This window comes from Miniopterus schreibersii, assembly GCF_964146895.1.
Source record: "Miniopterus schreibersii genome assembly, chromosome: 8".
Lineage (NCBI taxonomy): Eukaryota > Metazoa > Chordata > Mammalia > Chiroptera > Miniopteridae > Miniopterus > Miniopterus schreibersii.
In genome coordinates, this window is record NC_138109.1 from 23,620,010 (window position 1) to 23,646,925 (window position 26,916).

General features: G+C 51.8%; 1 protein-coding gene and 1 pseudogene across 2 annotated transcripts; both read right to left on the reverse strand.

Moving 5' to 3' along the window:
- Nucleotides 1–5,589: 5,589 nt before the first annotated feature.
- CITED4 (Cbp/p300 interacting transactivator with Glu/Asp rich carboxy-terminal domain 4) lies at nt 5,590–6,896 on the reverse strand. The gene is made up of 2 exons (XM_081144655.1): nt 6,818–6,896; nt 5,590–6,659 (listed from the first exon to the last, which is right to left on the reverse strand). The coding sequence occupies exon 2, from the start codon at nt 6,637–6,639 to the stop codon at nt 6,091–6,093; it is 549 nt and encodes a 182-aa protein (XP_081000781.1). The 5' UTR covers nt 6,640–6,659; nt 6,818–6,896; the 3' UTR covers nt 5,590–6,090.
- A 12,386-nt stretch (nt 6,897–19,282) lies between these two features.
- On the reverse strand, nt 19,283–19,513 carry LOC308560595 (heat shock factor-binding protein 1 pseudogene; annotated as a pseudogene). The gene has a single exon. The product of its transcript is annotated as a heat shock factor-binding protein 1 pseudogene (transcript).
- Nucleotides 19,514–26,916: the final 7,403 nt, after the last annotated feature.

The following is a 26,916-nucleotide window of genomic DNA, read 5'->3' on the forward strand; positions in this document are numbered from 1 at the left end:
TATTATTAGCTGTGTTGTAGTAGGCAAGTCACTTTACCTCTCTGAGCCTCGGTCTCCTCACCTCTGCATCACCTGAAATAATAATGTGCTAAGTCAGATCATTGAGAGTACCGGGTGAGATATTAAGTCAGCACTGGGTGATCTAACTAGCAGACAGTGCAGGTGTTTAAGGCACTGGCTGAAAATGAGAAAAACTTTGAAGTAAGAAGAGGAAGAGGTAAAGCATCGCTCTTTCAAAGTGGTCATGGAAAACTGAAGATTCTTAAGGATTTCTTACACTAATATTACAGTTTAATATTATTTTATTTTAAATCACATATAGGGGAACAGGCAAATTTACCCAAACTAAATGAGGGAGAGGTGGTTCCCCAAAGGAAATATGGGGAAACCTTTCACCAGAAGGGTGACTGGATCTTAAGGCATCAACAGCGGTTGTCCACTTCTGCCTCTGGGTTGCCCCCTGCAAGCTGAGGAGCCCCATCCTTCTGACACTTACAGGGAACATGCTTTGAAGTCACCCTCCCACTCTGGACTGCTTTTCTGCATACTTTTAACAGCTTTCTCAGGACCTATAGTATTAATGTTGGAAACAACTATCCCTTCTTGGGAACTTACTGTATGCCAGGTGCTGTGCTGAGCACATCAGCCCTTAGCTCATTTAATCTGACCAGCTGGGTATGTGTGTATTGGTATGGATTTTAGGTTGGAATAAAAAGACAAAAACAGGGGCTCAGAGTTTAAAGTGGCTTCAATAGATGTCACATATGTAGTTTGAGGCTAGAATTTAACCCCAGGTCTGTATGACCTCCAAACCTGGGCTTGTCCTTCAATCCCTGTGGCTGGTCTGTGGACCTTGCTCTGAGTTCAGATCCCAGGTGGAAGCACAACTCCGCCAGGGTCTCCAACTAGCTCTGGGGTGAGCCAGACCATTCCTGTCCTTAATTTAAACCCAGAAGGTATGGAGGAAAAAAATGGAGAGATTTGATGACATAAAAATTATTAACTTCCAAAAGGCAAAAGATAGCATAAACAACGTCAAATAACCTGCAACAGTTTGGGAGAGAATTTTCAACATTTAGCCCAGCCAGTGTGGCTCAGCGGTTGAGCATCGACCTAGAATCCAGAAGATGGGGGTTCAATTCCCGGTCAGGGCACATGCCCGGGTTGCGGTCTCCATCCCCGGTGGGGGGCATGCAGGAGGCAGCTGATCAGTGACTCTCATCATTGATGTTTCTATCTCTCTCTCCCTCTCCTTTCCTCTCTCTGAAATCAATAAAGATATATTTTTTTAAAAAAGAATTTGCTACATTTACAAAAGACAGAGGTTTACCATTCAAAATACAATATGATCTCTTATAAATCAAGTAGAAAAAGACAACCCAGAAGAAACATGGGGAAAGATAAGTAGTAATTCTTAGAAGAAATACAAATAGACAATTAATGTCTTTATCAATAATCAAAGAAATAGAAATTAAATAACTTTTTTTTCATTTAAAGAGGTAAAAATTAAAGACATCGCTAATGTCCAGTGTAGTCAAGGGTGTGAGCCAACAGCCCTGGCAGGAAGGTAAAAGAATCAGCCACTCAGAACTATTTGGCAGTGACTATCACAGTTTTATTTGCTCATATCTTTTAATCCAGTAATTCCCCTTCTAGGGATCCATTCTACAGAGATATCCCCATAGGTGTTCAAGGGTAAATATACAAGGAAGCTCCTTGTAGCATTACCTGTAACGATGGAATTTAGAAACAAGCTAAATTTCCATCCATAGGAGACTGATTATGCACAAAACAGTCATTAAAAAGATTAAGGTAGAGCCATATTTACTGATGTGGGTAGATTTCCAAAAGATATTAAGTGAAATAAATCCAATTATATAAAATAATATAATCTCATTTATGTAAAAAAAGAGGCATATATTATGTATATGTATATGTTGGTACATACTGTACACATTGTATATGTGTGTGTGGAAAAACTTGAGGGGGTGCCTCTGACTTTTCACTTTAGACTTTCTAAATTGTTTGAGATTCTTTTGCCTCAAGCATGTATTCCTTGTGACTAGAAACAATGTGTTTGTTTTAAAAACAAACAAATAATAGTTGGCTCATCGCCTCTGTTGGCCAGAGTAGGCTGGGGTGCCAAGGGGGGGTTCTATTGCCTGGATGCGCCAATTTTATGGCAGGGCCCCAGCTATAGCGGTTCACTAGGAAGAGGCAAAGGGGTAAGTCCCTCTGGACACCACCCTCTAGTGAGCTGTGTAGGACTCCCTGTCCTGGCTGTACCCCTGCTCTGTGGGGCATATCTGGACTTCATGCTTATTGATGTCCAACCTCCCTTCATCCTGCAAATAAGAACAACCTCTTCCCAAGAGCCCTGTGCATGGTTGAGTAGGTTGCTTAACCTCAATAGAACAAGGCCACAAACTTCACCCAACTTCCGGAGCTATTGCGAGGATTGAGGGAGACAGTGCTCATCAAGCCCACTGCCCTCCCTCACACTGCCGGCCCATCACGACACTGGGGAAGTGTTGCACCCCCCTGCCCTCCTGACTTCTGGAATGGGGATGAAACTACTTAGCAGTGCTCATTTAGATGGTTGGGTGGCAGTTAAAGGATGGGCTGGAAGAGAAAGAGCACCTACTGGGTGCTGTTAGGGCTCATCAGGCCTGCACACAGTAGGCACTCATTACTGCTGATTGTAGGACCAATTCTGACTTAGTCCTATAATCAGCAGTAATCCCGACCCAGCATTTCTAACAGAGTGGCGTAAAATTAGGCAAGAACAGATTAAGAAATTCAAGAGGATTACTTAATAATCAGCTAAACAATCTAAGCAGCCTGGAAAAAAACCAGGACCAGACTGTTCATTTAATTTATTCAACAAATGACTGTTGAACTCTGAGCCTCTGAGCTTGAATGGTGATGTAGATGGCAGTGGTGGTGGTGATGATTATGGCAGCTGCTCTCAATTAAGAATCTACCATGGCCCGGCCGGTGTGGCTCAGTGGTTGTGTGTGAACCTAAGAACCAGGAAGACGTGCGCTGGGTTGCAGGCTCGATGCCCAGTAGATCTCCCTCTCCATTCCCCTCTCTGAAATCAATTAAAATTTTTTTTTTTTTTTAAAAAGAATCTACCATGTACTAGGTACTTTATATAGAATCTTGTATCAACCCTATAAGGTTGGTATTCTCTAGAAAGAATTTATTAGTCAGGTCTGGGACTAGGGAGAGGCAAATGAAATACTCAGAGCACCAGTTTTTAAGGAGGCACTTGCTGTTATGACTCTTATGAGGCCGGCCTTACCCTAGTCCCCACCCCGTGCTTGTGGGGGACACTATGATGTGCCTCCCAAACCCAAAGACCCAGCCCAGGTATGAGAGCGAAATCAACAGGACCGAGGGAGGCAGCCCGCTTTAAGGAGGTAGCCCCAGGGAAGGGGAGAGACCTGTTGAACCCATAGGAAGCTGGTGTGGTTATAGGCATGGCCCATTTTATTGCACTTCACTTTGTGTTCCACAGATATTGAGGGTTTTTTTTTTACAAATAGAGGGCAAGCAAAGAGATTATGACTGGAGCTGAATCCCCAGTATGCCTGTACCGTAGAACAAAGACTCAGAAGGTAAGCTCACTTGCTTGAGGTCAGGCAGCTAGTAAGAGCTGCTTCTGGAGCTGGACCCTGAGGCTGTCAGAATGCAAGCTTTACATGCCGGCAGGAAGGTCACCCCATCCTCCCCTCCAGCTGGGAGGGTCGGAATCCTCCATAGTGTCAGGGATTTAGGGGTCCAGGTGGTGCGCCGCCCCAGACTTACCTTCTCCGCTGCCCACCTGTCTGCTGTCCGACTTGTCAGCGGCCTCTCTGGGAGGGATAGGGGGTGGGAAATCACTCAGCAGCTGGACTCCCTCTTCTACCTCCCCTCTAAACTCTAGAAAGAGGCAGGTGTTGGGTTTTCATTGTAATCCTTTCCATATGGAGAGCACTTCAGAGTTTACCAGTTGCTTATCAATCCATCCCTGAATTTGCTCACCTGTTGTGAGGCTTAATGCCTTGTGAAATAGCAGGTCAGGGATATTAACCCCATTTTACTGGTGGAGAAACTGAGGCCCAGAGAGAAGAGAATCAGGACGGTGTCCAGACCAGAGCTCGATACCCTCTACCCCAATCCAGCCCCTCAGTTTCCGTCTCTGGTCTGGGGTCCCGGGCAAAGCCAGGGTAAACACTGGCCTTTTTGAGCTCAAAGCTCAGACCAGTCTAGTCCCTTTCCAGAGGCCTCTCTGCTCTTCCTCCCCATCCTGTCTCAGAAAGCCCCATTATTTAGGGGAGACATTTGTTCAGTTGCCAAACACTCCTGTCGCCCTTGCCTGTCCTGCTGGCTCCAGAGCCGGTGCTGACACAGTGCACTCTGGGTGAGTTCCCAGGCTGGAGGGAGAGTCATGTTAACAAGCAAGCTTGAGGGAAGCCCAACCCCTGGGGATAGGGGGTCTCAGCTCCGTGTTCCTCTCGTTTCGGGAATTCTTTCTCCCCTCTCTAGGCCCACGGCCCCATCCTAGCCTGATCCTCGGAGTCTCTGACCCAGTCTCCCTCCTGCCTCAGTCTCTCTCTCTTCCAGCCTTTCTCCTACACCCCTGAAATACCTAGAGATCTTTCCAGAGTTAACAGCAGAGGGTGGCCCGGAGCTCACCCTGGTGATCCGAACTGAGGCCAAATCCTGCCAGGCCTGGGCAAGCTCCATGTCCTCACCTGTTCAGTGGGGACTCTGCCTACATCACAATGTTGCTGTAAAGCCATTAGGCCTGTTCGTTGCAGACACCCCATGCCTTCTCTGTACGTGCCCCGTACTTGTACACGTCCCTGCCTTAGAGGGATTCTTCCCTTGCATGCCACCTTCGCCAGCTCCTAAAGATGTACTCATCCCTCAAGGCTCTGCTCACCGCATCAAATGTCACCGCCTCCCTCAAGCCTGAACTGACCCATCCCCAACCAGCCGAAACCATTCCCTCCTTCAGGTTTATCTGCTAGGACATCCTGTTTTCTAGTCATCACACTCTTGTACAAGCATGAGTTGATGTCCAGGTCTGTCACCCCCTACTCCCACCTGAACTGTGACTCCATAAGGGCAGGTAAGGGTTGGCGACAACTTGTAATCCACAGTATCCTTTACCGAGGGCTGCCTAGGTGTCAGCACTGCGATAAAGGCCTCACATTGCGTCCCGTCATCACAGCCACCTGAGACTGGGCCATCTCTCTGAGGGCAGAGCCTCGGAAATCTGAATGAATGGGCACGGGAGAGAGCCATGGCTCAAAGCCCCGGCGGCACCAGCAAGGCCCCTCCTCCAGGAGCTGGGAATCCAACGTTGGTGCCCTTGGGTTACTCTGCCACCTGGCGGTGGCAGCCTCTGTCTTCCAGATTATGACATAACAATTGCACAACTCACAGATATTTTTGAAAGAAACTGTCAATTTCCTCTCCTGGGCAGTGTCAGGGGTTGTGGCCTCCATCCCACACCGGGTCCCTAACAGCCTCAGGACTCTAGAAGCCAAATATAGTCAAAGGTTGGAGTGATAAGGAAATGAAAATGCAAGACTGTAAAGTGACCCAATTTTATTTTGGTTTTTGGAGGCCAGATGGGGCATTGCTCCACTCTGCAGGGGTTAGGGGCTGTATGTACAATCCTCCCCTCCCCAAGGCGACCTCAGGGCCCAGGCAGCGGGGGTGGAGGACCCAGGGACCCCTGTGGGTTGCACAAGGAGAGAGAAGGAGTCAGGCAGAGGCCTGGAATGGCTCAGATTGGGGGGCCGGGGGAGGGGAGAGTCGAGAGGAGAGGACACGGAATCCAAGAACGTGGAGTCCGAAAGGGGTCTGCCCTTTTTACCGCCGAGGCTCCGGGTCAGAGAGGTGGTGCCAAACTGTCACCCTGCGGGAGGCAGGGCCTGGAGGAAAGCCAAGCGTCCCCGCGGTGCGCTCCGCGCTAGCCCGCCGCCTCTGCCCTCACGGAGGGTGCGTGCGGGGCGCAGGGGCGGGGTGCGCAGCCCGGCGGGCGGTCGGGCTCCGTCCTCCTCGGGCACGCCAGGCAGGTGGGGGCCGCGCTCAGCAGCTCACAGAGCCGGCGGGGGGCCCCGACCCCAAGTCCGAGAAGCAGTCGAACTCGCTCTGGCCCAGGAAGAGCTCGGGCAGCTCGCGCACGCGGTGCAGCCCCAGCTCGAGCTCCAGCGACGTCAGCGCCTCCTCGTCGATGAGTTCGGCGTCCATGCCGCCCAAGGCGTGCCCGGGCGGCGGGGCCGGGGCTCCGGGGGCGGGCTGCAGGCCCGGGGCAGCTCCCGGGGCGCCCGGGGGCGCGGTCGCGCGGCCCGGGTACAGCGTCGCCACGGGCTGCAGGTGCGCGCTGCCAGCGGCCGGCGGCGGCGCGGCCGCGAAGGGCTGGAAGGCAGGCGGCGGCGCGAAGGCCCCGTACGCCAGGGCCCCGGGCGGGGGCGGCGGCGGGCCCAGCGGAGCCCCCCGGGGCCGCAACCCGCTGTCCAGGCCCGGGCCCGCGTACGGCTGCACCGTCCGGAGCGTCTGGGGGCCATGGGCGGGCGCGGCGGGCGGCGGTCTCTGCACCAGGCGGTAGCCCTCGGCGAGCATCAGGTGGTCGGCCATGGCGCGGGCGGGCGGGCTTCCTGCGGGGGCGACGGGCGGGCGGTCAGCGCGGGCGTCCCCCGCACCCCGCCAGCTCTTCCTCTGCAGCGAGGAATCCGGGTCCTGTGCCCTCCCCGCAACCCAGCTGGACAAAGGAAAACCGAACCGCACCGCGGCTCCTGCCGAGCCCGGGACGCACCGAAGTCAGAGCTCCCGCGCGCCCCGTGGCCGCAGCTCGCGGCGGGGAGGAGAGCGCGCAGCCCGGCGGCTCAGGTTCGAAGACCTCGGCGCCCGCCGCCGGCCTCCGCGACTTATATGCAGAGGCGGGGCTGCCCCGCCCCCGCGCGCCCATTGGCCGGGTGGGCCGCGCGGGGGCGGAGCGCGCCGCGCCCCCGAGGTCTCGGCGCCGCCCCGTCGGAGCTCCGCCCCTTGAACCCGCAGCCGCCGGCTAGGAACGCGGCTCTGGGGTCGAAGTCTGCACTCTTCCAGGGGCTTGGTCTGAAGTCGCAAGCCCACCCTTGGTGCTGGCTGGGGCCGCGCTAGAACTGACCAGGGGTGAGGTGGGGTGGGGTGGGGTGGCGGGAGGTTTGGGCTCCCAGAGCTGCAGGATCACAAGCCCAGTCTCTTAATTTTTCAGGTGGAGACCGAGGCTCAGTAGCATAAGGGGTTTCCTTGGGAATACACAGCCGAGCCCTGACAGAAGGGACGCTCGAACCCAGGCCTTGTGACCGCCGTCACGGCCACCTTAGCAGTACAGGGTCCTCGGCGCTGCCCGGTCCCATAACCCCAGGGAGCCAATTGCCTCTTCCCTGGCTCTCACTCACTCGTCTGTGGAAGCATGTACTGAGTTGTTATTAAAGTAATTTATGGGCATGTCTCCTTGAAGGACTAGTTCATCTTTGTGACCTCAGCACTTGGCCCAGAGCCTGGCCCAGAGCAGGCTTTTGTAAAAGTTAGGTGAATGAACTGCAACTCATTCTCCTGAGCTTCAGTTTCTTCATCTGCAAAATGGGGACAAGAGCAGGACCGGCCCCACCGGGTTGTTGTGAGGGTTAAAGGAGGTGATGTGTGTACAGTGCCCAGCACTGTGCCTAATACATAATAGGTTCTCAAAAATGTATCTCAAATGAAGGAAAGAAAGGCTAGATGTAGTTCTGTCCCTGGAGATCTGAGTGGGGGATGTTGCACCTTCCCTACATAATAATAATAATAATTGAAATGTTTAGAGTGCTTTACATTCTACAAGCTTCTTATTGCGGGCAGGGCATGGATTATCTGCCCCATTTTGCAGATAAGGAGACTGAGTTAGCATGTGAATGCCTGTGTCCTTAGAGCAGCTGGAGTCTCTCCCAGCAGCCAGGAGACAGCCTCCCTGAACCTTGCTCTCCACAGAGTTTGCCACTGTACCCCTCCCTCTTTGGCTCCCCTCCGCTGGTAGTGGCCTTGGGACTTCCTGGAACTTGGGTTTATGCAGTAGGTGCAGAAAGGAGAACCCCAGAGTGAGAATCCAGGGGCCCTAATTCTAATCATATCTCCACCACCTGAAGACAGAATGACCTTTGGGTGTTGGGAGGAGGGTGTCATTTGGTTCCCAGGGCCTCAGCTTTCTGCTTAGGGAAAAGGAGATTGTAATCCCTGCCTTGTCACCCTGAGAGCTCGTGAGAAGGTCACAAGTGACCATGGGTGTGATCACATTTTTTTGCAAAGTGTAAAAGCTGCACACCAGAATTGATTGTCCTGAGCCTCTCTCCAATTAAGGCTTCACATAGAAATTCCTAAACCTAGCCACACCTTTGACCTGAGGTGTGTGGGGGTGGGAGACAGGGGGCTTTGAAAAGTACCAAATCTCTGGCCCCACCCAGTCTCCTGACTCAGATTTTCTGAAGATACTTTGAATCATAAGAATCTGTACTTTTCAAAAGCAGCTCTGTTATTCTGACATAGTTGGTCTAAGGACACCAACATTTGGGAGCCATTGTGCCACTATATTGTCTTCCTTATTTAAAAAAAAATAGTGTGTATGAATAATGTTTAAAAAGTTTTTAAATTTAGTCAACAAATATCTTTTTGAGCAACTACTCTATTATGCCAGGCATCGATCTGTTAGTGGTTTTTAAGGTTTCAGGATCAAGTAATTCTTTGAGGATCTAACGAAAGCTACAGGCATCATGGTCACAAGCTGTTGCATAGAAATTCAATGGGTTAGCAGCTCTCTGGGGGGTCCATGGGAATTCATGGAGTCTGGGCTAAGAACCCCTCTTAGGTACTTGGGGACATATACTTAACAATGAACGAAATAAAATAAGTATCCACGTGTTAGAAAGTGGTAGGTACTATGGACAAGAGGAGAAGCAGAGTAGGGAGGAGACTGGGGGTACCAGGGGCAGGTCACAGTATTGCACGGGATGGTCAGAGTAGGCCTCACTGAGACCATTTGGTTTGAGCAAAGACTTGAAGGAGGAGCCCTAGCCCGTTTGGCCTGGCTTGGCTCAGTGGTTAGAGCATTGGCCCAAAGACTGAAGGCTCTCAGGTTTGATTCTGGTCAAGGGTACATACCTCGGTTGCAGGCTCGAACCCCGGCCCTAATTGGGGCGTGTGCAGGAGGCAACCAGTCGATGTGTCTCTCTCACATCAATATTTCTCTCTCTCTTCCACTCTCTCTGAAAAGCAATGGAAAAAATATCCTCGGATGAGTATTAAAAAAAAAAAAAAAGACTTGAAGGAAGGCATTCGTTAGTCACATGGTGTCTGGGCCAGAGTGGTCCCAGCAGAGGGAACAACCGGAGTGCGCTTGTCAAATTGTAGTACCAAGGACCTCGTTAGAAACGAACATTCTGGGACCCCGCCCCGGACTGAATCAGCAGCTGGGCTGGGGCTCAGCTCTCTGCACGTTAATAAGCCCTACAGGGGGTCTGAGCCCGAGTTAGGGTAACATCTCAAGGCAGGAGTACCAGCCAGGCGGGCGTGTGGCTGGAGCAGGGGGAGCTTGGGGGGGTGGGGGTGGAGGGGTGTGTGAAAGAGAAGTGAGGAAGATCACTTGGGGCCTTATGGGGCCCCGTAAGGACTTTGGCAGAGGCGTGACGTGGCCTAAGTTATGCTGTGACTGCATCGCTCCGGTGGGATCCCACTCATTCCTAGCACTTCCCGAACGGCTTCCTTGCTCAGCCTTGGGCTGCCCGGGCTCCTTCTTTTCTTGGGGTTCCTGCTGTTCCCTTGCCTGGAATGCTCTTTCTCAGATACCCGCGTGATTCGCTCCTTCACTTTGTTCTGATCTCTATCTGAAAGTCACCCTTTCAGAGAGACCCTCCCTGACCAGCCCTCTCTGTCCCCTCACCCCGCTCTGCTTTTCTCCCACCACCATTATTTCAAAGAATGTCTCCTCACCAGCAGCTCAGCTCCCTGAGAGCAGAGGCCTTGACTGTCTTGCACAGAATGCCCTGCACAGCATTTCTAAGGCATTAGAACAGTGTGGGACACATAGTAGGGACTTAAGTATCTGTTGAATGACTAAATTAGGCAGAGCAGAAGTTAGGATCCTTTTTGACAAAGAAGGAAACTGAGGCCCCAAAAACAATTCAGGAAGTTGGCTGAGGTCACAAGGTGTGTGGGGGAGCCAGGGTCTAAAGCAGTGTTTGTAGTTCTTGGAGCACAGCACTTCCCACGGATCCAAGCTGCGTTCATCTGGACCCACGTCTTTATGAGCCCATTGGGTTGGGGACGGGGGGATGACAGGAGAAGCCCTTAAGTCCACCTGGCATGAGTTGACAGGACCACAGTAGTGCTTAAACCAGGTGGGCGCTGATAGGTCCTAGGGATAGTTTTGTACCACCAAGTGAGGGTGCAGTTCTTCCTGCTCTTTCCTTATGTCCAGTCCCCTCTCTTGAAGGATCTGCCCCAAGTGGCTTCTGCCTCTCCCAAAGACTGCAGGTCCTGGCTGACAGGATCTCTTGGGTTTCAGTCTTGCTGACAGCCCTGTTTCCAGTAACCAAGACAAAGCAAGATTCAGACAGGGCTCAGCAAAGGCTGGTCCATGGGTTGACTGAGACTGGAAGGCTCAGGAGAGGTACCTGGGAAGACCTTGCTCTAGAAACTCTGAGCTGGTTCCCCAGTCCCTCCCTGGTTGAGCCTCTCCCGCCCAGCAGCGTGGCCGACTTGGCCCTTAAACCTGGAGGCTGCTCTGAGACCTGAGGTCCAGGCTCTGACTGGCAGGCAAAGTTTGTCAATTTGCAGCTTTGTCTTTAGATTACAGAGGAGGGGAGAAGTTTCTACAAGATCCCTTAAGGACCATGTCCTCCAAAAGCCCCCAGCTGACGATTTGCACCCGTGTACCTGATGCTGGGACCACAAAAATGAGGCTGTGCCAGATTGTATGTAACAAGAATAATACTAGCTAATGTTCTTTGAGTATTTACTATGTACTTGACATGGGCTGAGTGATTTACATGTATTATCTTATTTGATCCTCATAAAAAACCTGTGAGTAGTTACTTCTATTATTCCTATTTCACAGAAAAGGAAACTCAGAGAGGGAAGTGACTTGCCCAAGGTCATGCAGCTAGTAATGGAGGAAAGGAGTGTGGTTGTCTTCCAGTGTTCACTCTCTTTCTTCTTTACCAGTGTGCCAGGTAAGCTTTACTCCAGCGGCTCCAGATGTTTCCCTTGCCCAGAACACTCTCCTCCTACCACTGTATCTGCTTGGCTGATTCCCTCACCTCCTTCAACTCTTCGCTCAAGTACGACTTTTCTTTTATCCTGACTCTATTAGTTCACTGTAGTGGTTTCCAGAAATGTCCCCAAATTCTTTAATACTCATCTTTAAACTCCTCTCTCCTTAAATGTGGGCTGGACATAGTGACTCACTTCGAATGAATAGAATATAGCAGAAGTGATGCATTTCCAAGACTAGGTCATAAAAGATAGCGTGAGTTTCTCCCTCTCCTCCCTCCCTCCCTCTCTCTCCCCCTCTCTCTCTCCCTCCCTCCCTCTCTCTCTCTCTCTCTCTCTCTCCACTTGCTCTGGTGAAGCGAAGACGCTCAGGGAGCCCTATGGAGGTGCCCACATGGCAAGGAACCAAGACTTCTTGCCAACAGCTATATGTTTGAACCATCTCAGAAATGGACTTTCTAGCCCCAGTCAAGCTTTCAGATGACTGTGCACTAGCTGACATCTTCTTTGGAAGCTTGTAAGAGACCTTGAGCCAGAATGACGTAGCTAAGCCATTCTTAGATTCTAATTCTGACCCACACGAACAGATAATAAATGTTTGTTGTTTTAAGCTGCTAAGTTTTGGGGTGATTCATTACACAGCCATAGATAACTAATACATCAGTACAGCAACTGGTTCCTATTCCATCCCCCAAATGGGCCTTACTTTGCTCTACTTTTTGTTTTTTTCTAAGTGTTTATCATTTTCTAAGACATTAAACAATTCACTTATGTGTAATTGTTTATCTCCCCACCACTAGAATGTCAGCTCCACCAGGGCAGGAGACTGTGTTTGTTTCACTTATTGGTTTATCCCCAGCATCTAGAACAGTGCAGGACACACACCATATTCCATTAAAAATGAGATAGTATCAATATAAGATGGTTCTTATTTTGGAAAAGTTAAAATGTAAAAAAGAACTCATGGGTCTGAGAATCAGTAAAATATGGTTGCAGGAGTTCATTAAGTATTAGAATATAGAATGACAGAATGCTGATTGTGTCGAGGGTGGCAATGTGCCCAGGCAAAAATCAGACACATTCCTGGCCAATGAGACAGGAGCAGAAGAGCTGGGTGGGGCTTCCTGGAAAGCTCTTTAAAAATAAATGGAATTCTGCAGAATAGGTAAATCCACAGAGATTACACAAATATTGGTGGCTTCCAGGGGCTGGGGGGAGGGAAGAATGGGAGCAACTGCTTAATGGGGTTCCTTTTGGGGAGGGAAGAATGGGAGCAACTGCTTAATAGGGGTTCCTTTTGGGGCATAAAAATGGTTTGGAACTAAATAGTTGGTGATTGCACAATGTTGAATGTATTAAATGCCACTGAATTGTTAACTTAAAAACAGTTAATTTTATGTTATACGAATTTCACCTCAATTAAAAAACAAACAAACAAAACAAAAAAACAGATGGATTTAGCCAGCACTCACTTTTTGTGCTTTGCCTTTTTTCCTTTCCTGCCAACAATGAGAATGTGATGCCTAGAGGGACAGCAGCCTATTTTTCACCATGAGAAAATAACAACAATAATAATAGCTAACATTATAGAGAGCTTAACATGTGCTGATACTGTTTTAAGCTTTTTATATATATTAGCCCACTTAATCTTCTAAATTTTTAAAAAAAATTGATTTGAGAGAGAGAGGAAGGGAAAGGAAGAGAAACAGCGATGAGAGAGAACCATCAATCAGCTGCCTCCTGCACACATCCCCCCCCCCCCCCAGGTGGGGGATTGAGCCTGAACCCTGGACATGTGCCCTGGCTGGGAATTGAACCCGAGACCTCTCGGTGCGTGGGATGACGCTCAACCAACTGAGCCACACCGGCCAGGGCTCACTTAATCTTTATTTATTGCACCTTCCTTATAAGGAAGGTAGGCATTCCCATTTTCTAGAAGAGAAAACTGGTACAGAGAACAAAAATAATGGCACATGCTGAGGATGGCAGAGTGGAATCTGGGAGGAGCCGGGGCCCTCCGTGCATCATAGCAGTCCTGGAAGGCCTACAGTGGTCTTCTTGCTATTTGGAAAAAAACCCAAAAAGCAAACCAAACCAAAACAAATGCCCTATTTAGTTAGGTAGTTAGGTTTCTGTTCATGCATCTTGATGTTCAAAGCCAGGTGTATGTAACTTTAGTGCCAGTGCTTTTAATCATATGCTCTCCTAGCCTGCAAATCAGTTACCAAATGCTCTTTGGTTCCTCTGATCCCACCAGATGGTGATCATCTTGAGGGTAGAGATGGGGTCTCCTTCCAGTCTGAAGCCCACTGCCCTCATGGGGCCTGGTCTGTACTAAACAGTGCAGTGTGATGCCCGGACTAGCAGTTTGAATCAGAGAAAGGAGTCTGAGTGCAGGAGAGAGACAGTCCAGGAGTGACATGGACATCAAAGAGCAGCGAGCCCAGAGGTGGAGAAGAGGCCACAGCGCACTGAGCCTTCTCAGACGGGCAGGATCTGGACAGATGAAAAAGGGAAACGGGTTTTCTTCACGAAAGCACCAAGCGTGAATGAACAGGGTGAAATTCAGGAAGGACCAGGCAGCTGGGTGGGGCAGAATAATGATCGTTTGTATCTGGAGAAGGAGAGCTCAGGCCTGCACGGTGAAGGCCCTTGACTGTTAGCACTCAAAACACCGAAAACCATCTGTGCAGAGTTTCTACCTCTTCTCACATCCACCCAAGAAAAAGAGAAGCCAGGAGGTGTTTCACCCATTTTACAGAAAGGAATTGAGATAGAAAGAGGTGGGTCATTTGGCTAATGTTGCATAGCTAGCAGGTGGCAAGGATGGGACATGAACCGGAGTCATTTGACTCCCTGTCCTGCACTTGCTTGCTCGAGCAAAGAATTGTTAGTGACTGTGGGTAGGGAAGGACCTTGGAAGGGAGAATGACGGTCCTCTTATTGGAACTTTCTCTCCTGCTTGTGGAAAGGACAGGATGATTTTGAGGTGAACTGCTGGGGCATGGCGACAGACCCATTCATTCATTCATTCATTCATTCATTCATTCAACAAATAATTACTGAGCTCCTACTGTGTGCCAGCACTTCCTGACATCATGGACCTTACAATTTAGTGACAACAGAGACAAGAGCCAAGTGAAAAAAACAAAAACAATTACAAACTGTCAAGGCTAGGAAGGAAACAGGCAAGGTGACTAGAACTTACTTTAGCAAGAGAGGATAGGGCTGGCCTCCCAGACAGGTGACGTCAGGCTGAACCTGAGGGAGATGAGGAGCCAACTCTGCAAAGAGCAGGGGAAGAGGTTAGGGCAAGAAGCAGCATGTGCAGACTCAGGTGGGAAAGAACTGGTGGGTTTTAGGAACTAACTGAAGGCCTTGAGGCTGGAGGTTGGTGAGCTGAGGGTCAACAGCCAGACAGGCAGGCACGGGGTCAGGCCGTGGGGGCGCCGAGGGGCTGAGTCAAGGGGTTGGGTGTGTTTCAAGTGGGATGGATGGGATGGGATGGGATGGGAGCCGGGAGGTTTGTTCCCCATGGTGCCCTCATCGGGATGGGAGCCCAGTGACCCTGTGGAAGAGGGAGCTTACGGAGGGGCGGAGAAGCCCAACCACTTACAGGGGAGTCATGTTTGATAAAGATGAGGACATTACATTCTACAATCAGCGTGAGGCAAAGGCACACATAGTCCTTAAGGACCCCCTATGGGACTTGTTACATTTACACCTTTATAGTAACAGATACGTTTGTATGTACTGTATACGGGAATATACAGCATATGAAAAATCATACATTAATTAAAAGCATCTATCCAATATATAATTTAGTATCACTCTTGAACACGTAAAAGGGAGACGTAAAGGCAAGAGTCAGCTAGTGCCCATACGTGTTTGCGTGAGGCTTCCTATAACGAATGGTGTCGGTGTACCCCCTGGGCCCCCTTTCCCCTGGCACGCCTGCCTCCCAGCTGCTGAGACGTTGGCTGCTAACAATCACAGCTGCCCCCTTCTCTTGGGACCTGTCTTCAGCCGGAGGGAAGCCTCCCCTCCCCCCACCCCGGCCACTACCAGTCCTGGGGACAGACTGGTGAGGGTACAATAGACTAACCAGTCCCCTTGCCTCTATGTGAGGCTGATTCTGCGGGGCAGGTGGTACTTCAGAGCTCCCCATGGGCCAGGCTGGGGCTGCATCTTTTACACACACACGCCCACCGCCTTTCACTTCTGAGTGCTCTGTTTCCAGGGAATCTGACCTGAGACCCTCCCTTGAAAGGCAGGCCTGTCGGCTGCCGGGCCATTGGTGTTTGTTGACTTATTTAATCTTCCCAGTAACTCTTGGGGGGATCAGCCTAGCTCATGGTGACGTTCCTTCTTTGAGAAGTGCCCCCTTTCTCACTTTACCAGTAGGGGTCCCCAGGTGTGCTCTGTGACCCACCTTTGCTGGACATAGTCCCCTGTGCCATAGACCAGAGTGGTGGACCTTAGGCTCAAGCTGGGCCAGACTCTTTCTCTTAGGAATCTGAAATTTGGGACTGAAAGACAGCAGCCAGACCAAATAAGGCTGGGACTGTCACATGGAAACCTATGTGTGAGCTGCGGGGCAGCCAGCTTTTGCCACAGGCCCCAGATAAATGGAAGAAGCCCGTCTGCAGAGGGAGGAAGATGAGGCACGCGTGGAGGGGAAAGAAATAAAAGGAGAGATGGAGAGGGAGCCGCGACTGAATTTCTGACGGCTTTGCAGGTGCAGCGCCAGGCTCACGTGTTCCTCTTCCCTGGAGTTTCAGGAGATGCCCTCCCTGGTCTCCTCCTGAGGCTGATTTTGCTTCAGCCAGCCCAAGAGACACAAGAAGCCCTGGCTGAGACGAGGAGTTTTGCTCCCATTTTACAGATGATAAGTGTGCTCAGGAAGGGAAATCACCGGCTCATGGGAGCACAGCCAGAAACTGACGCAGCTGAACCCACAGCAAGTTCTGGCTCATTCCTTGCGCTGCGCACCTGCCTTTCCAGGGCCCGTGCCTGCCCGTTGGAGGCAGGGCTCCGGGGACCTGGATGCTGTCTCTCGGGGCACCCCTGCTCTGTGCTGGCGGGAATGCCTTCCTTGCATTCAGGAATGCCCGAGCTGCCTCAGAAGATGGCAAGGGTTCACCTGAACCTGGAAGCTGCTACTTCTGACCTAACATCCACAGATACCCTGCAAACAAGTGGCCTGTGCCCAGCTTTGTAGCCAGGCTCAAAGGATGTCCTGAGAGCCCTTGACCGTCCCCCTGAAGATGACCCTGACCTTTGCTTGCTGTGTCGCTAGGACTCTGAGACCCTGCACATCTGTGGGAAGAGGGAGTTTAACTTGAACTGCGTTTCCTCACAAGCATCACCCATCCCTTAAGATTCAGGCTGATAAACGAGTCAACACTGAGCCCAAACCAAGCATGATTAATCATTTCCTCTTCCATGCTGCTGCTGCTGCATCCTGTGTCTGAGTCATTTCCACATCCCTACTACCTAACCTGGTGCCTAGCACGAAATAGGTATGGGGCACATTTGCTGAACAAGTGGCACTGAACCTTACATTGTGGGATGTTGTGTCCACTCAGCCCCCTTGGCAACTCTTAAAGGAGCGTGAGGGTTGGGCCACCTTTGACTCTGTGATGTGGGAAGGGCCAGGATGGTGCAGTGCAAGAGTGTGGCTTCTACAGGCTCTCAGGAGTCCTTGGCTTGAATTCCAGCTCTGTTCTGTCCCTCTTGAAATATTAGGCAGGTTATTCCTCCTCTTTGAGCCTCAGTTTTCTCATCTGTAAAATGGGGGTGATCATAATGACAACTATCTGGCCACATCATCAGGAGGATTAAGTGAGATAACACACCTACAATTTCCATCACTGGCCTAACACAAAGTAGGACATCATTAAATATTAATTTTCTCCACTGGGGTATTTCCCACAGTGCCTGGCATATGGCAGACATTCAGCAAGTGCTAGATCACCTTCAGGCTCTCTTGGATGGAGCAGCCCAGGTCAAGCTGACTGCAACTGCATGGATGGGCCCCAGGGATACCAGCCCAGCCCCGCTGAATTGTAGCATATAGAATCAAGAGCTAATAAATGATTGCTGCTTTAAGCCCTAATTTTTTTTTTTAAATTGATTTTCAGAGAGAAGAAGGGAGAGGGAGAGAGAAATGTCAATGTGAGAGCAAAACATCTATCGGCTGCCTCCTGCACACCCCTGACCTCTAACCCCAAACCTGGGCATGTGACCTGACTGGGAACTGAATTGGCAACCTTTTGGTGCATGAGAGGTTGAGCCACACCGGCCAGGGCTAAGCCCTGAGTTTTGAGGTGGTTATTACACAGCAAAAGCTTACGGAGACAAACAATGAAGTTATAAGAAGGGCTGGGATGGAGCTGGCCTTTGGGAGCAACTGGAACCAGGACTCTTTCTCTCCTGTCTTTGTTTTTTTCTGAGCAATACTTTTTTTCTCTTTCACAGCAAACTAATTTTATTCATGGTATAAAAAACATGGCTGAGTTTTAGATCTTGCACCTTCAGCTAATGGAGGAAAAGGGACTCCTTTCTCTGCCTCCAGGTCTAAAAACCCCTGGGAAAAGGCTCATTGGCCCAGCTTGGGTCAGGTACTCCCCCCCCCCAGGCCTCCCCCAGTCAACTGGTGATGGGTGGGGAGGGCAGGATCACAAAACACATCCTAGATGACACATGATGAGCGCAACGTGTGCCAAGCACTGTTTTAAGGCTTAATGTGTGTTAACTGATGTCATCCTCATAACACAACAATCCTATCTGAGCTGTTATTATCTCTACTTTGAGCTGAGGAAACTGAAAACAGAGGCACGTAGAGCTGAAGTAACTTGTTCAAGGTCATGAAGCCAGAAAGAAGTGTGGCCGGGAATCATACCAAGACTGTCTGACTCCCGAGCTCTCAGCCTTACCGACCACAGCGCTGTGCCTCTCATGTTGAGCTCCCCGGAGGGGATCTAAAGGACTGGGGTAGGCAGGGTGGAGGCCCTCTAAGGAAGGAACTGGATTGTTTAGCCCAGGGAAGGGAAGCCTCGAGGGGCCCTTAAATCAGACTGCCTTCAGATCTCTCTGTGTCCGTCCTCGGCAGCGAGAGCGCAAGGTTCTGGGTGACCTCTGAAAATGAATCTGGGGCCAGAGGACAGTGGGTAGACACACCCAGGAGGTGGGTTTCAGTTCAGTGGAAGGAAGTTCTTCAGAGTCGGAGGAGGTGTGTGAGGATGGTATGGAGCCTCTGGAAATGTGAGTGCCTTGCTGCCAGGAGTTGGAGGAGCCCCCTTGCTAGGAGTGGGGGTTGTGGTTGCGAGGATTCCTGCCCTCCCTGTCTCTGAGGGGACCTACAGCCTGTGCGAAGCAATGAACAAGCTGGGTGGGTAGGAGGCTGGATGGGGACAGTGGCCCCAGATCTTTGGATGGGTAAAACATCCCCTTTCAAATTTTAGGAACAAATGTAAGGGAGCCAATTTTCTACTTTTTTTTCTGTAAAACAACCTAACCAGCTAGTTAAACCAACCTACAGCAGCTACCAGCCACTTTACACTCCATAGAAGGAAAGGCCATTTTTAACATCAGAAAATCCAAATGGCTCAGAATAAATGATTGTTTTCTCTCAAGGAAGAGCAGTTGACAAAGGTACATCAACATAACAAAACACGATACATTAAAAACCAATTTGAAGGCAGAAAATTAGGGCAGAACACTTTGTCTCACATGATTATGTGCTAGTTTCTTTGTGTGTGTGTGTTTAATATTTAATAGCACAACTGACCAAGGTCTCAGATGTGAAGTTACCATGTTGGAGAAACTGGGAGTGGGAGGGAATCACTCTATAAACTAACTGTACAGTATGTGATAAGAAGAATGAACACTTATAAAATCTGTCAACATTAGAAGTTACAGTAGTTGCAAAAAGCCATTTGGTCTTCTCTTGGCTTGTGAACACAATGTTCCGGATTCCAGTGTGAATTCGCAACCTTCAGCTCTTCTGTGCAGCTGCTGGCTTGTTTTCACCTCCCAGTTCTTCCACTCCAGCTGGTGTCAGGAGGTCTGCAGTGCTTTTCTCCAGGTCATCAAGGCAACTACTCGTGTCATCAATTCTTCCAATGATCTGGTCCGACATAGTCTGAAATTGACCTTGTATCTGCTGCAGGAGGGTCTGCACCACTGAGGTGAGATCCTGCCCAGTCTCGGGGTCTGTCTCAGCCATCTCCCCGGTTCCCAGCTTGACTCTGAAGTCCATGACTATTTTCTTGATGCGAGTTTATCTGCTTGAGAATCTGGAATTGCTGAGACAAAAGACTCATTCTGGGACTTTAAAAAAATACATTTATTGTTGAAAATCCAGTTTTAAGTGGGAATATTGAGGGAAATGAAGGTAATACTTTCCTGCTACTTCATTTTGCAGGTGAGCTGAGGGAAATTAAGAAAACACAGCCACTTTTCCCTTCCACATCACTCCACCCCTCCTGGTCCAGGTATCTGATGTATGGGGGAGCTGGAGCCCAGAAAGGGGATGCTTGAGGGCAGGGTTTTCCTCGCTCCCTGCTGTTCATCCCAGTTTATGCTGCTGAGGACCTGGCCAGCCAACTCCCACCAGAGGGGACCAGTTTAAACTGTCACAGAAATGTGTGGCTAGTTGTTATATGAACCATTAGACCACACACCCTGCCAAACCCTTTCCAGTCAAATTGTGTTCCAATGACTGGTGTTTAGAGCCTCGGAGAAACCCCCTGTGGCAATCTTGTTTTGGCTGATTTTAGTCACAAAAAGAAGTATGTGAGCGAGGACAGATTCTGTTGTTAATAATAGTAACAGTAGCTGATGTTTGATGAACACTTGCTCCGTCAGGCGGTGTGCACGCACTAGCTCACCGGATTCTTACAATAGCCCTGCAGAGTGTGTTCTCTGACTGTTCCCATTTTACAGTTGAGGAGACAGGCCCAGGGCGGTTAACGCTCAAGGGCACACAGCAAGCAGCTGGCCAAACTGGGGTTTAAAATTATGCCTGAAGGAGTGCTAAGGTTTCATTATTAACCATGATGTCCTGTTCTTTATTTTCTTCTCAAAGTGGAGAGGAATACTGGTGGGGGTGGGGCATGGAGAAACGAGGCCCATATCTGCCCATATCTCAGAGATCTGCTGTTTCCCAGCAGATGGAGGCTGCCGTGTGATCATCTCCAGTTACCCTGCGGGTGTGACCTGCTTCCTCAGTGTGTAAGTTCCCTGGGGAGTGTCATGTGCCCCCTTGAATGTGCAGCCTGGTGCTGTCCTGGCTGGGGACTGGGGGATGGAGGTGCCCCTGAGCCTGGCTCAGACTTAGGGAGCAGAGTTGGGCCAGGCAGGAAGAGGCAGCCAGGGGTTTCCTCTGGGCGGGCCCACTGGCTCTTGCTGGGCTAGAAGCCAGCCTGGAGAGGAATTTCCGTCACGTCTTACTTGTGTCTTCTTTGTGGAAAGAGCACAGCATTGGAGGATGGGCTCAGCTCTTCACTCCCCCAGAACCCAGCCGCTCAAGGGGGAAGAAGAGACTCAGGTGCCTTCATTTTGGGGGAGGAGGCAGCACTTTCTCATAAGGCACTGGGGTTTGGCTCTTCCCTCCAAGGAAGAGAATCACACCTGACGCCCCCAGAGGCGGCTGGTGCCCCAGGAAGAAGTCTGGGCTTAGTGGGGGGACCACCAGCTCTCTAGCCAGTACTGTGTGACAGAAACAGAATGTGAGACACATATGAAATTGTAGATGTTCTAGTAACCACGTGTTGCTTTTTTTAAAGGAAAGGAAACAAGTGAAATTAATTTTGGTAACAAATTTATTTAACCCAATATCTACAAAATCAGATCATTGCAACATATAATCAGTATAAAAATTAATGAGATATTTTACATTTTTTGTATTAAATCTTTGAAACTTGGTGTGTATTTTATACTTATAGCTCAATTTGGAGTGGCCACATATCAAGAGCTCAGTAGCCACACGTGGCTAGTGGCTACCATATCAGACAGAGAAGCTTTACACCATGGATGCTGGATATGGAGAACCAAAAGTCTCAGGATTTCTGCAAGGACCTGGGAAGGACTTCAAGGTCATCTGGTCAGGCCCCTCACACACAAGGAGGTGACTTTCCTCAAGGAGACCCACTGCTCCTAGCAAAGCCGATGTCCACACCTGGGTGTCTATGTCCCAGTGGCCCCCTACCAGTGGATGGCCACTGTCAAGGTGCGAAACAGGGGCAGGAAGTGAGGCAGGAAGACACTGGAAAGAAGGAGTATGTACCCTGCCCCAGTAGACATCCTCTCATCTGGCAGCTTCTCCCTTTCTGGAGGGGAACGTCACAGCCTGGGCACAGTGTGGGCAGGAATCCCCATGGTAACTTCCGAAACCTGAACACTCAGGCCCACCCTTCCCTTCTGATTTGTCTCTCTTCTTTCCATATTTATTGCCACTTACAAGGAGCTTGGTGCAGATAAAGACAGGCCAGGCCTCCTTGGGGAAGGAGCAGTTAAATCTGCCTGGGACAACCAGGGCAGGCTTCCCTGCTGCACAGAGACAGAGGAGCAGCAAAACTGGTGGTGTCATGTGGGGGATGAAGGGAAAGGGTGACCAGGCAGAGGGTGACACTGGGGAGAGGGGAGGAGTGAGGGAGCTGGCCTTCTCTTTTCCCAGGATCCCTGGCCGCTGCTGTCCTTTCTCCTTCCCCCATCCTGGGGTCTCAGGAGTCACCAAGGCTTCCCACGAAAGAAGAAAAATTCCATTTTTTAAAAGTCTGCCCCACCTGAGGTCCTAAGAAGACCAGCACATGGTGGGTATCCAATGAATGGAGGGAAAAGAGGGAAACAGAGGGTGAGGCCAGGCCACTGGGCAGGGAACACAAGGACCCATAAAGGGGCAGGAAGGGAGCTGGAGTGTCCTGAGCACCTGCCTGCCCTTTGTCTCCGGAACCTTGTTCACTACCCAACAGTGGGAGATGGTGCTGCTCCCAAGCTACAGCCGAGCCAAACGAGGCCGACAGGTCTAGCAACCTGCGGGGGTCAATGTCCATTCTGTCTGATTTCAAAGGGTGATCTTTCTAGGTTCTTTCTGGCATGTCCTCACCTGGCTACTGCCAAGAACCCAGCAGTGACCAAGCTCTTGGCAGGCACCCCTGCCTTTGGGGAGGCCTGCTTCACTGGGAGTTCCCGGTGGGGTGGAGGGTTCCTGGAAAGGCCTCCGGTAATGGCAGGTACTATCCCACCAGGTCTGGAGATCACCCAGTCACCCCGACATCCACACCCCTGCTGTCCCCCAGGTAGGAGCTGGAGGCGGCCCTGAGAGGTAAGGTGGCTTGATCAAGGTCATAGAGCAAGGGGGTGGGATTGGCCACGCCTGCCCCTGGGCACTGACTCATGGCAGCTGCTGTGGGAAAGCCACCACCAGTCTTTCAGCCTTGGCTTTCCCAGCCAGGCAATGGGCAGGCTTGCTTTGACGTAGCCGCCTGGGCCTGGAGCCAGGGGACTGGGAAAAAGCTGAGCCTAGCGCATCACAGGACGCCTCACCCTTGCCCTGCTCCAGTGCCCACAGTTCACACGGGGTATCCCTCCCCCTGGGCAGGAGTCTTTCCAGTTCTCAGATGGACCAGGCCAGGTTCTGATGTGGCACAAATCCCCAGCACCCGGCGCAGGCAGGGTGGCCAACCGCCCTGGTTTGCTAGCTCAGTTTCAGCACCCCCAAGTCCTGCATCCTGGGAGCCCCTCAGTCCCGGACAAAAGGGGACAGTTGGTCACCCTAGTCCCGGCGCCAAGTCCATAGCTGGAGCTCAAGCGACGTTCTAAGCGCGTGGACGCAGTGGAGGGACGAAAGGGCAGTGGGAGGGCCCAGGGCCGGGAGCAGTCGGAGCGGGGACCCCGTCCCGGCGCGGAGTCTAACCTCCGGGCCGCTTGCGTGCGATCTCCCGCCTTTGCGCAGCTCCAAGTCTGCTCTGAACTGTCCCCTGAGTTAGGGAGCGACCTCCTGCCCGCGAGCGAGGCCCCTCGGCTTCCCCCGGCAAGGGGGGATCTGGGGTTCGGGGGCGCGGGGCCCGCGGGGAAGGCAGATGAAAGGCGCCGCGATCGCGCCGCCCGCCGCCCCGTCATTAGCCGGGCGAGCGGGGGGCGGGCTTATCGCCATCGCGGCCTCGGGGCCGCTCCCGACGCCGCCGCCGCCGCCCGGGGCGCAGGGCGCAGCGGTTCCCACGCTCGCGGGCCGGGGGCGGTCTGCGCTCGGCGTGGCCGCGCTCGCCACCGCCGCCGCTGCCGGGCTGTAATTAGGGTAATTGCGCGGCTCCCCGCCCGCGGCCGCCCGGACCCCGGCTGCCCGCGCCGCGCTCGCCCGGGGGGGCCGGGGGCGCCCCAGCCGCTGCGCCCCCACCGCTCCAGCCGAGTGAGTCCGCGCTCCTGGGCGCCGGGGCCGGGAGGGGCTCCGGGGGTCGGCTTCGCGGGGAAGTGAGGGAAGCGGAGAGAATTCCCGTGGACGGACCTGCTGTGCGCAGGCGGGGCCGGGCTCCCCCTGCCCAGCGCTGGGGCGGCGGCGGGCACCGGGGGCATCTGGATGCCGGCGGTTCAGAGCCGCGCCTGCCCCGCGCAGTTCAGCGGGTGCGCGCGGGGCCCGTGGGGCGCAGGGAGGGTGCCCCGCATCCCGCCCGCGCTTCCGCGAGGAGGGAAGGCAGACCCTGTGCAGCGCTTCCTCCAGGACTTTGCTTTTACTGCCCCTTGAGTCCCAACCGTAAAGCCCACCCCTGGTCCCTAGGCTCCTGGCGGCTCTAACCGTAACCGCAGACCCTCCCCACTGACGCAGGGCACTCGAAATCCTTCTGGAAGAGGCGGGTGAAAAAGAAACAATTGGATTTCAAGCTCGAATCTTTTATCCTAAACGCAATCCAAACTTTAACCCTGCTCCACACTTAACTCCCAAATTAATCTTTTTTTTTTTTTTTTAAATATATCTTTATTGATTTCAGAGAGAGGAAAGGAGAGGGAGAGAGAGAGCTAGAAACATCAATGATGAGAGAGTCGCCCGCAACCCGGGCATGTGCCCTGACCGGGAATCGAACCCTGATCCCCTGGATCCTAGGTTGCTGCTTAACCACTGAGCCACGCCTGGCCGGGCCCAAATTAATCTTGACCTGACCCCCTGCCCATATCGCCAGCCTGTCCCCCAGCGATGCCCTGCCGGTCCTCTCATCCCCTCAGGCACCCTCCTTCTGGAAGGTCAGCTGTTTGAGCCTCTGGACCTCGAACATCCTGCAGGCTCAGGCTGGGATTCCCTCTTCCCTGGGCCACCTGGTAAACTCCTCTCACCTTTCAGGACCCACGGCAAGCCCCTGGGGTTCCACTCCCTGCCCGGGGCCACCCTGTCTCCTGCCCAGGCTCTACACAGACTCTGAGTTCTTAGAATGTAGGGTCTGAGTCTGCAGGGACTAGAAATTAGAAGTAGAAACACTTAGTTGATGGTGAATGAATGAGTGAGTCAGAGACTGAGGGACTGAATGAATGGGTGAGAGAATGAATTGTTGACTAAACAAGTGAAGACCTATTCTGAGCCTAAACCTTTAACCCTCTCCCTAGCCTTGGGTCCCTTCCTGAGCAGGGAACAGTGGAAAGACCAAGGGACTCACCCACCCTAAGTGTCCCACGATTGTTAATTGTGTGTGTGCGCGCACACGTGTGCATATGCATCTGAGCCCAGGACTTTGAATCAGACAAGCCCGAAGTCCACGCCTGGCCCCAGTGTTTACCAGCTGAGTGACCTGGGCTGGTGACTTCACCTCTTCAGGCCTCTGGTTGCTGATCTAAAATATAGTAACAATAACAAAACTCGTCCTGGAGAATCACCCCTCCCCCAGCCCCTTGCCTGTGGCAGGCTCAGGAACGGGAGTAGAAGGAACACATTCTTTCTTTTGTTTCTCCCCCCAGATCTCTCTCTCAGTCTTCATTCTTGGTTCCTTGCTGTTATCCAGATAATTAATAGAAACCAACCATGGAAAAACTGAGTCCCACCCTCTCTTTTTGCTCCCAGCCCCTGCCTGTTGTGGGCACAGGTCTGGGAGGGAGGCAAGGAGTGGCTAACGCCACAGGGAGGAAATGAAAACTGGCTGTGGGGAGGGGGGGAACCTCAAAAGAAAGAGAAATAAAAGTTCTCCTACCCCCTCCAGCCGGGGTTCAGTGCTTTCCCCCAGCCCCACAGGGAGCAGTGAGTGCAGCAGCTCACAATCTTTCTCGAGGGCAAGACACAGCAGGGAAGGTAGGAGGCAGAGCCACAGGAAAGGGCACAGCCCCCTGGACGGTAGGGGAGGTTCCAAGAAGAAAGCCCCCCGGGTGGGAAGGGAGGCCTTGGGGAGCATGTGAGAAGCAGCTGGAGTTTGGGGCTGGACAAGTCACAGCAGAGGCAGCTACATGTTCAAAGACTCTAGCTGTCAACAAAGGGTTCCTGTTATTGCTGGAGGTGGGTGGCAGTGGCCGGAACCGGGCTGGTGAGAATGGCCGTGGCTCTCATCTTGGAGGTAATAGGGATACTAGCTTTAGGAAAATCACTGACCAGCCTGGCCGGGGTGGCTCAGCGGTTGAGCATTGACCTAGGATCCAGGAGATGGCCGTTGGATTCCGGGTCAGGGCACGTGTCCGGGTTGTGGGCTTGATCCCCAGCAGGGGGCGTGCAGGAGGCAGCCAATCAATGACTCTCATCATGGATGTTTCTATCTCTCTCTCTCTCCCCTCCTCTCTCTGAAGTCAATAAAGATATTAAAAAAAAAATAAAAAAATAGGAGAGAAAGATCATTGACGAGCAGTGTGGAGGGATGGCAAGGAGGTGGCCCTGGGCGGGAAGCAGGGAGGCCAGTTGGGAAGCCAGTGGGGGAGTCTAAGTGACTTAAAATGGTGTTGGTGACTAGCTAACCTATATCGTGTGCCTACTATGTGCCAGGCGCTGTTCTAAATGCTTACATGTTTTAGCTCATTTAATCCCCACAACATCCGTACAAAGTAGGCGCTCACATGACCTTTTAGCAATACCACCTATTCCCTAAAGTCTCCCACATTCTGTCTCCAGCCTGCACTCCCTTCTGTTGGATCTGTATCTCCAACAGCCCATTGGCTTCTCCACTGGATGTCTAATAGGAATCTTAACCTTCACGTGTCTAAAAATGACTTTCCCAAACCTGCTCCTCTCTCAGTCTCCCCATCTCAGTAAACAGCAATTTCATCCTTGCAATTGCTCAGGCTAAAAAAGTAGCAGTCATCCCTGGGCACCCTCTCTGCCCACCACCTACCCTCACCCTCAGCACCCTTCCTCACTCCCCACATCCCCATATCTGTGAGTCTTATTAATTCTGATTTCAGCAGTATGCTCAACCTGACCTCTTCTCACCTCCCCACTGTGGCCAGCTGGGCCAGACTCCACTGTTTCTTGCCTGGATTACTGCAGTGGCCCCATTTCTGACTGCTGTCCTTGCCTCACCCCTTGCTCCAGCCCCTTCGTTTGTTCTTCACACACAGCAGCCTGTGTGACCTTAAAATATAAAGTTAGATTGGACCCCTCCTCTGCTCATCTCCCTGCTCATCTGCCCCCATCTCCCTGACAGGTTTCCATATTTCTCCTCCATCACC

Excerpts from the sequence above, each read along its gene's own strand:
- CITED4 (XM_081144655.1), bottom strand. The coding sequence starts at position 6,639 with ATGGCCGACCACCTGATGCTCGCCGAGGGCTACCGCCTGGTGCAGAGA.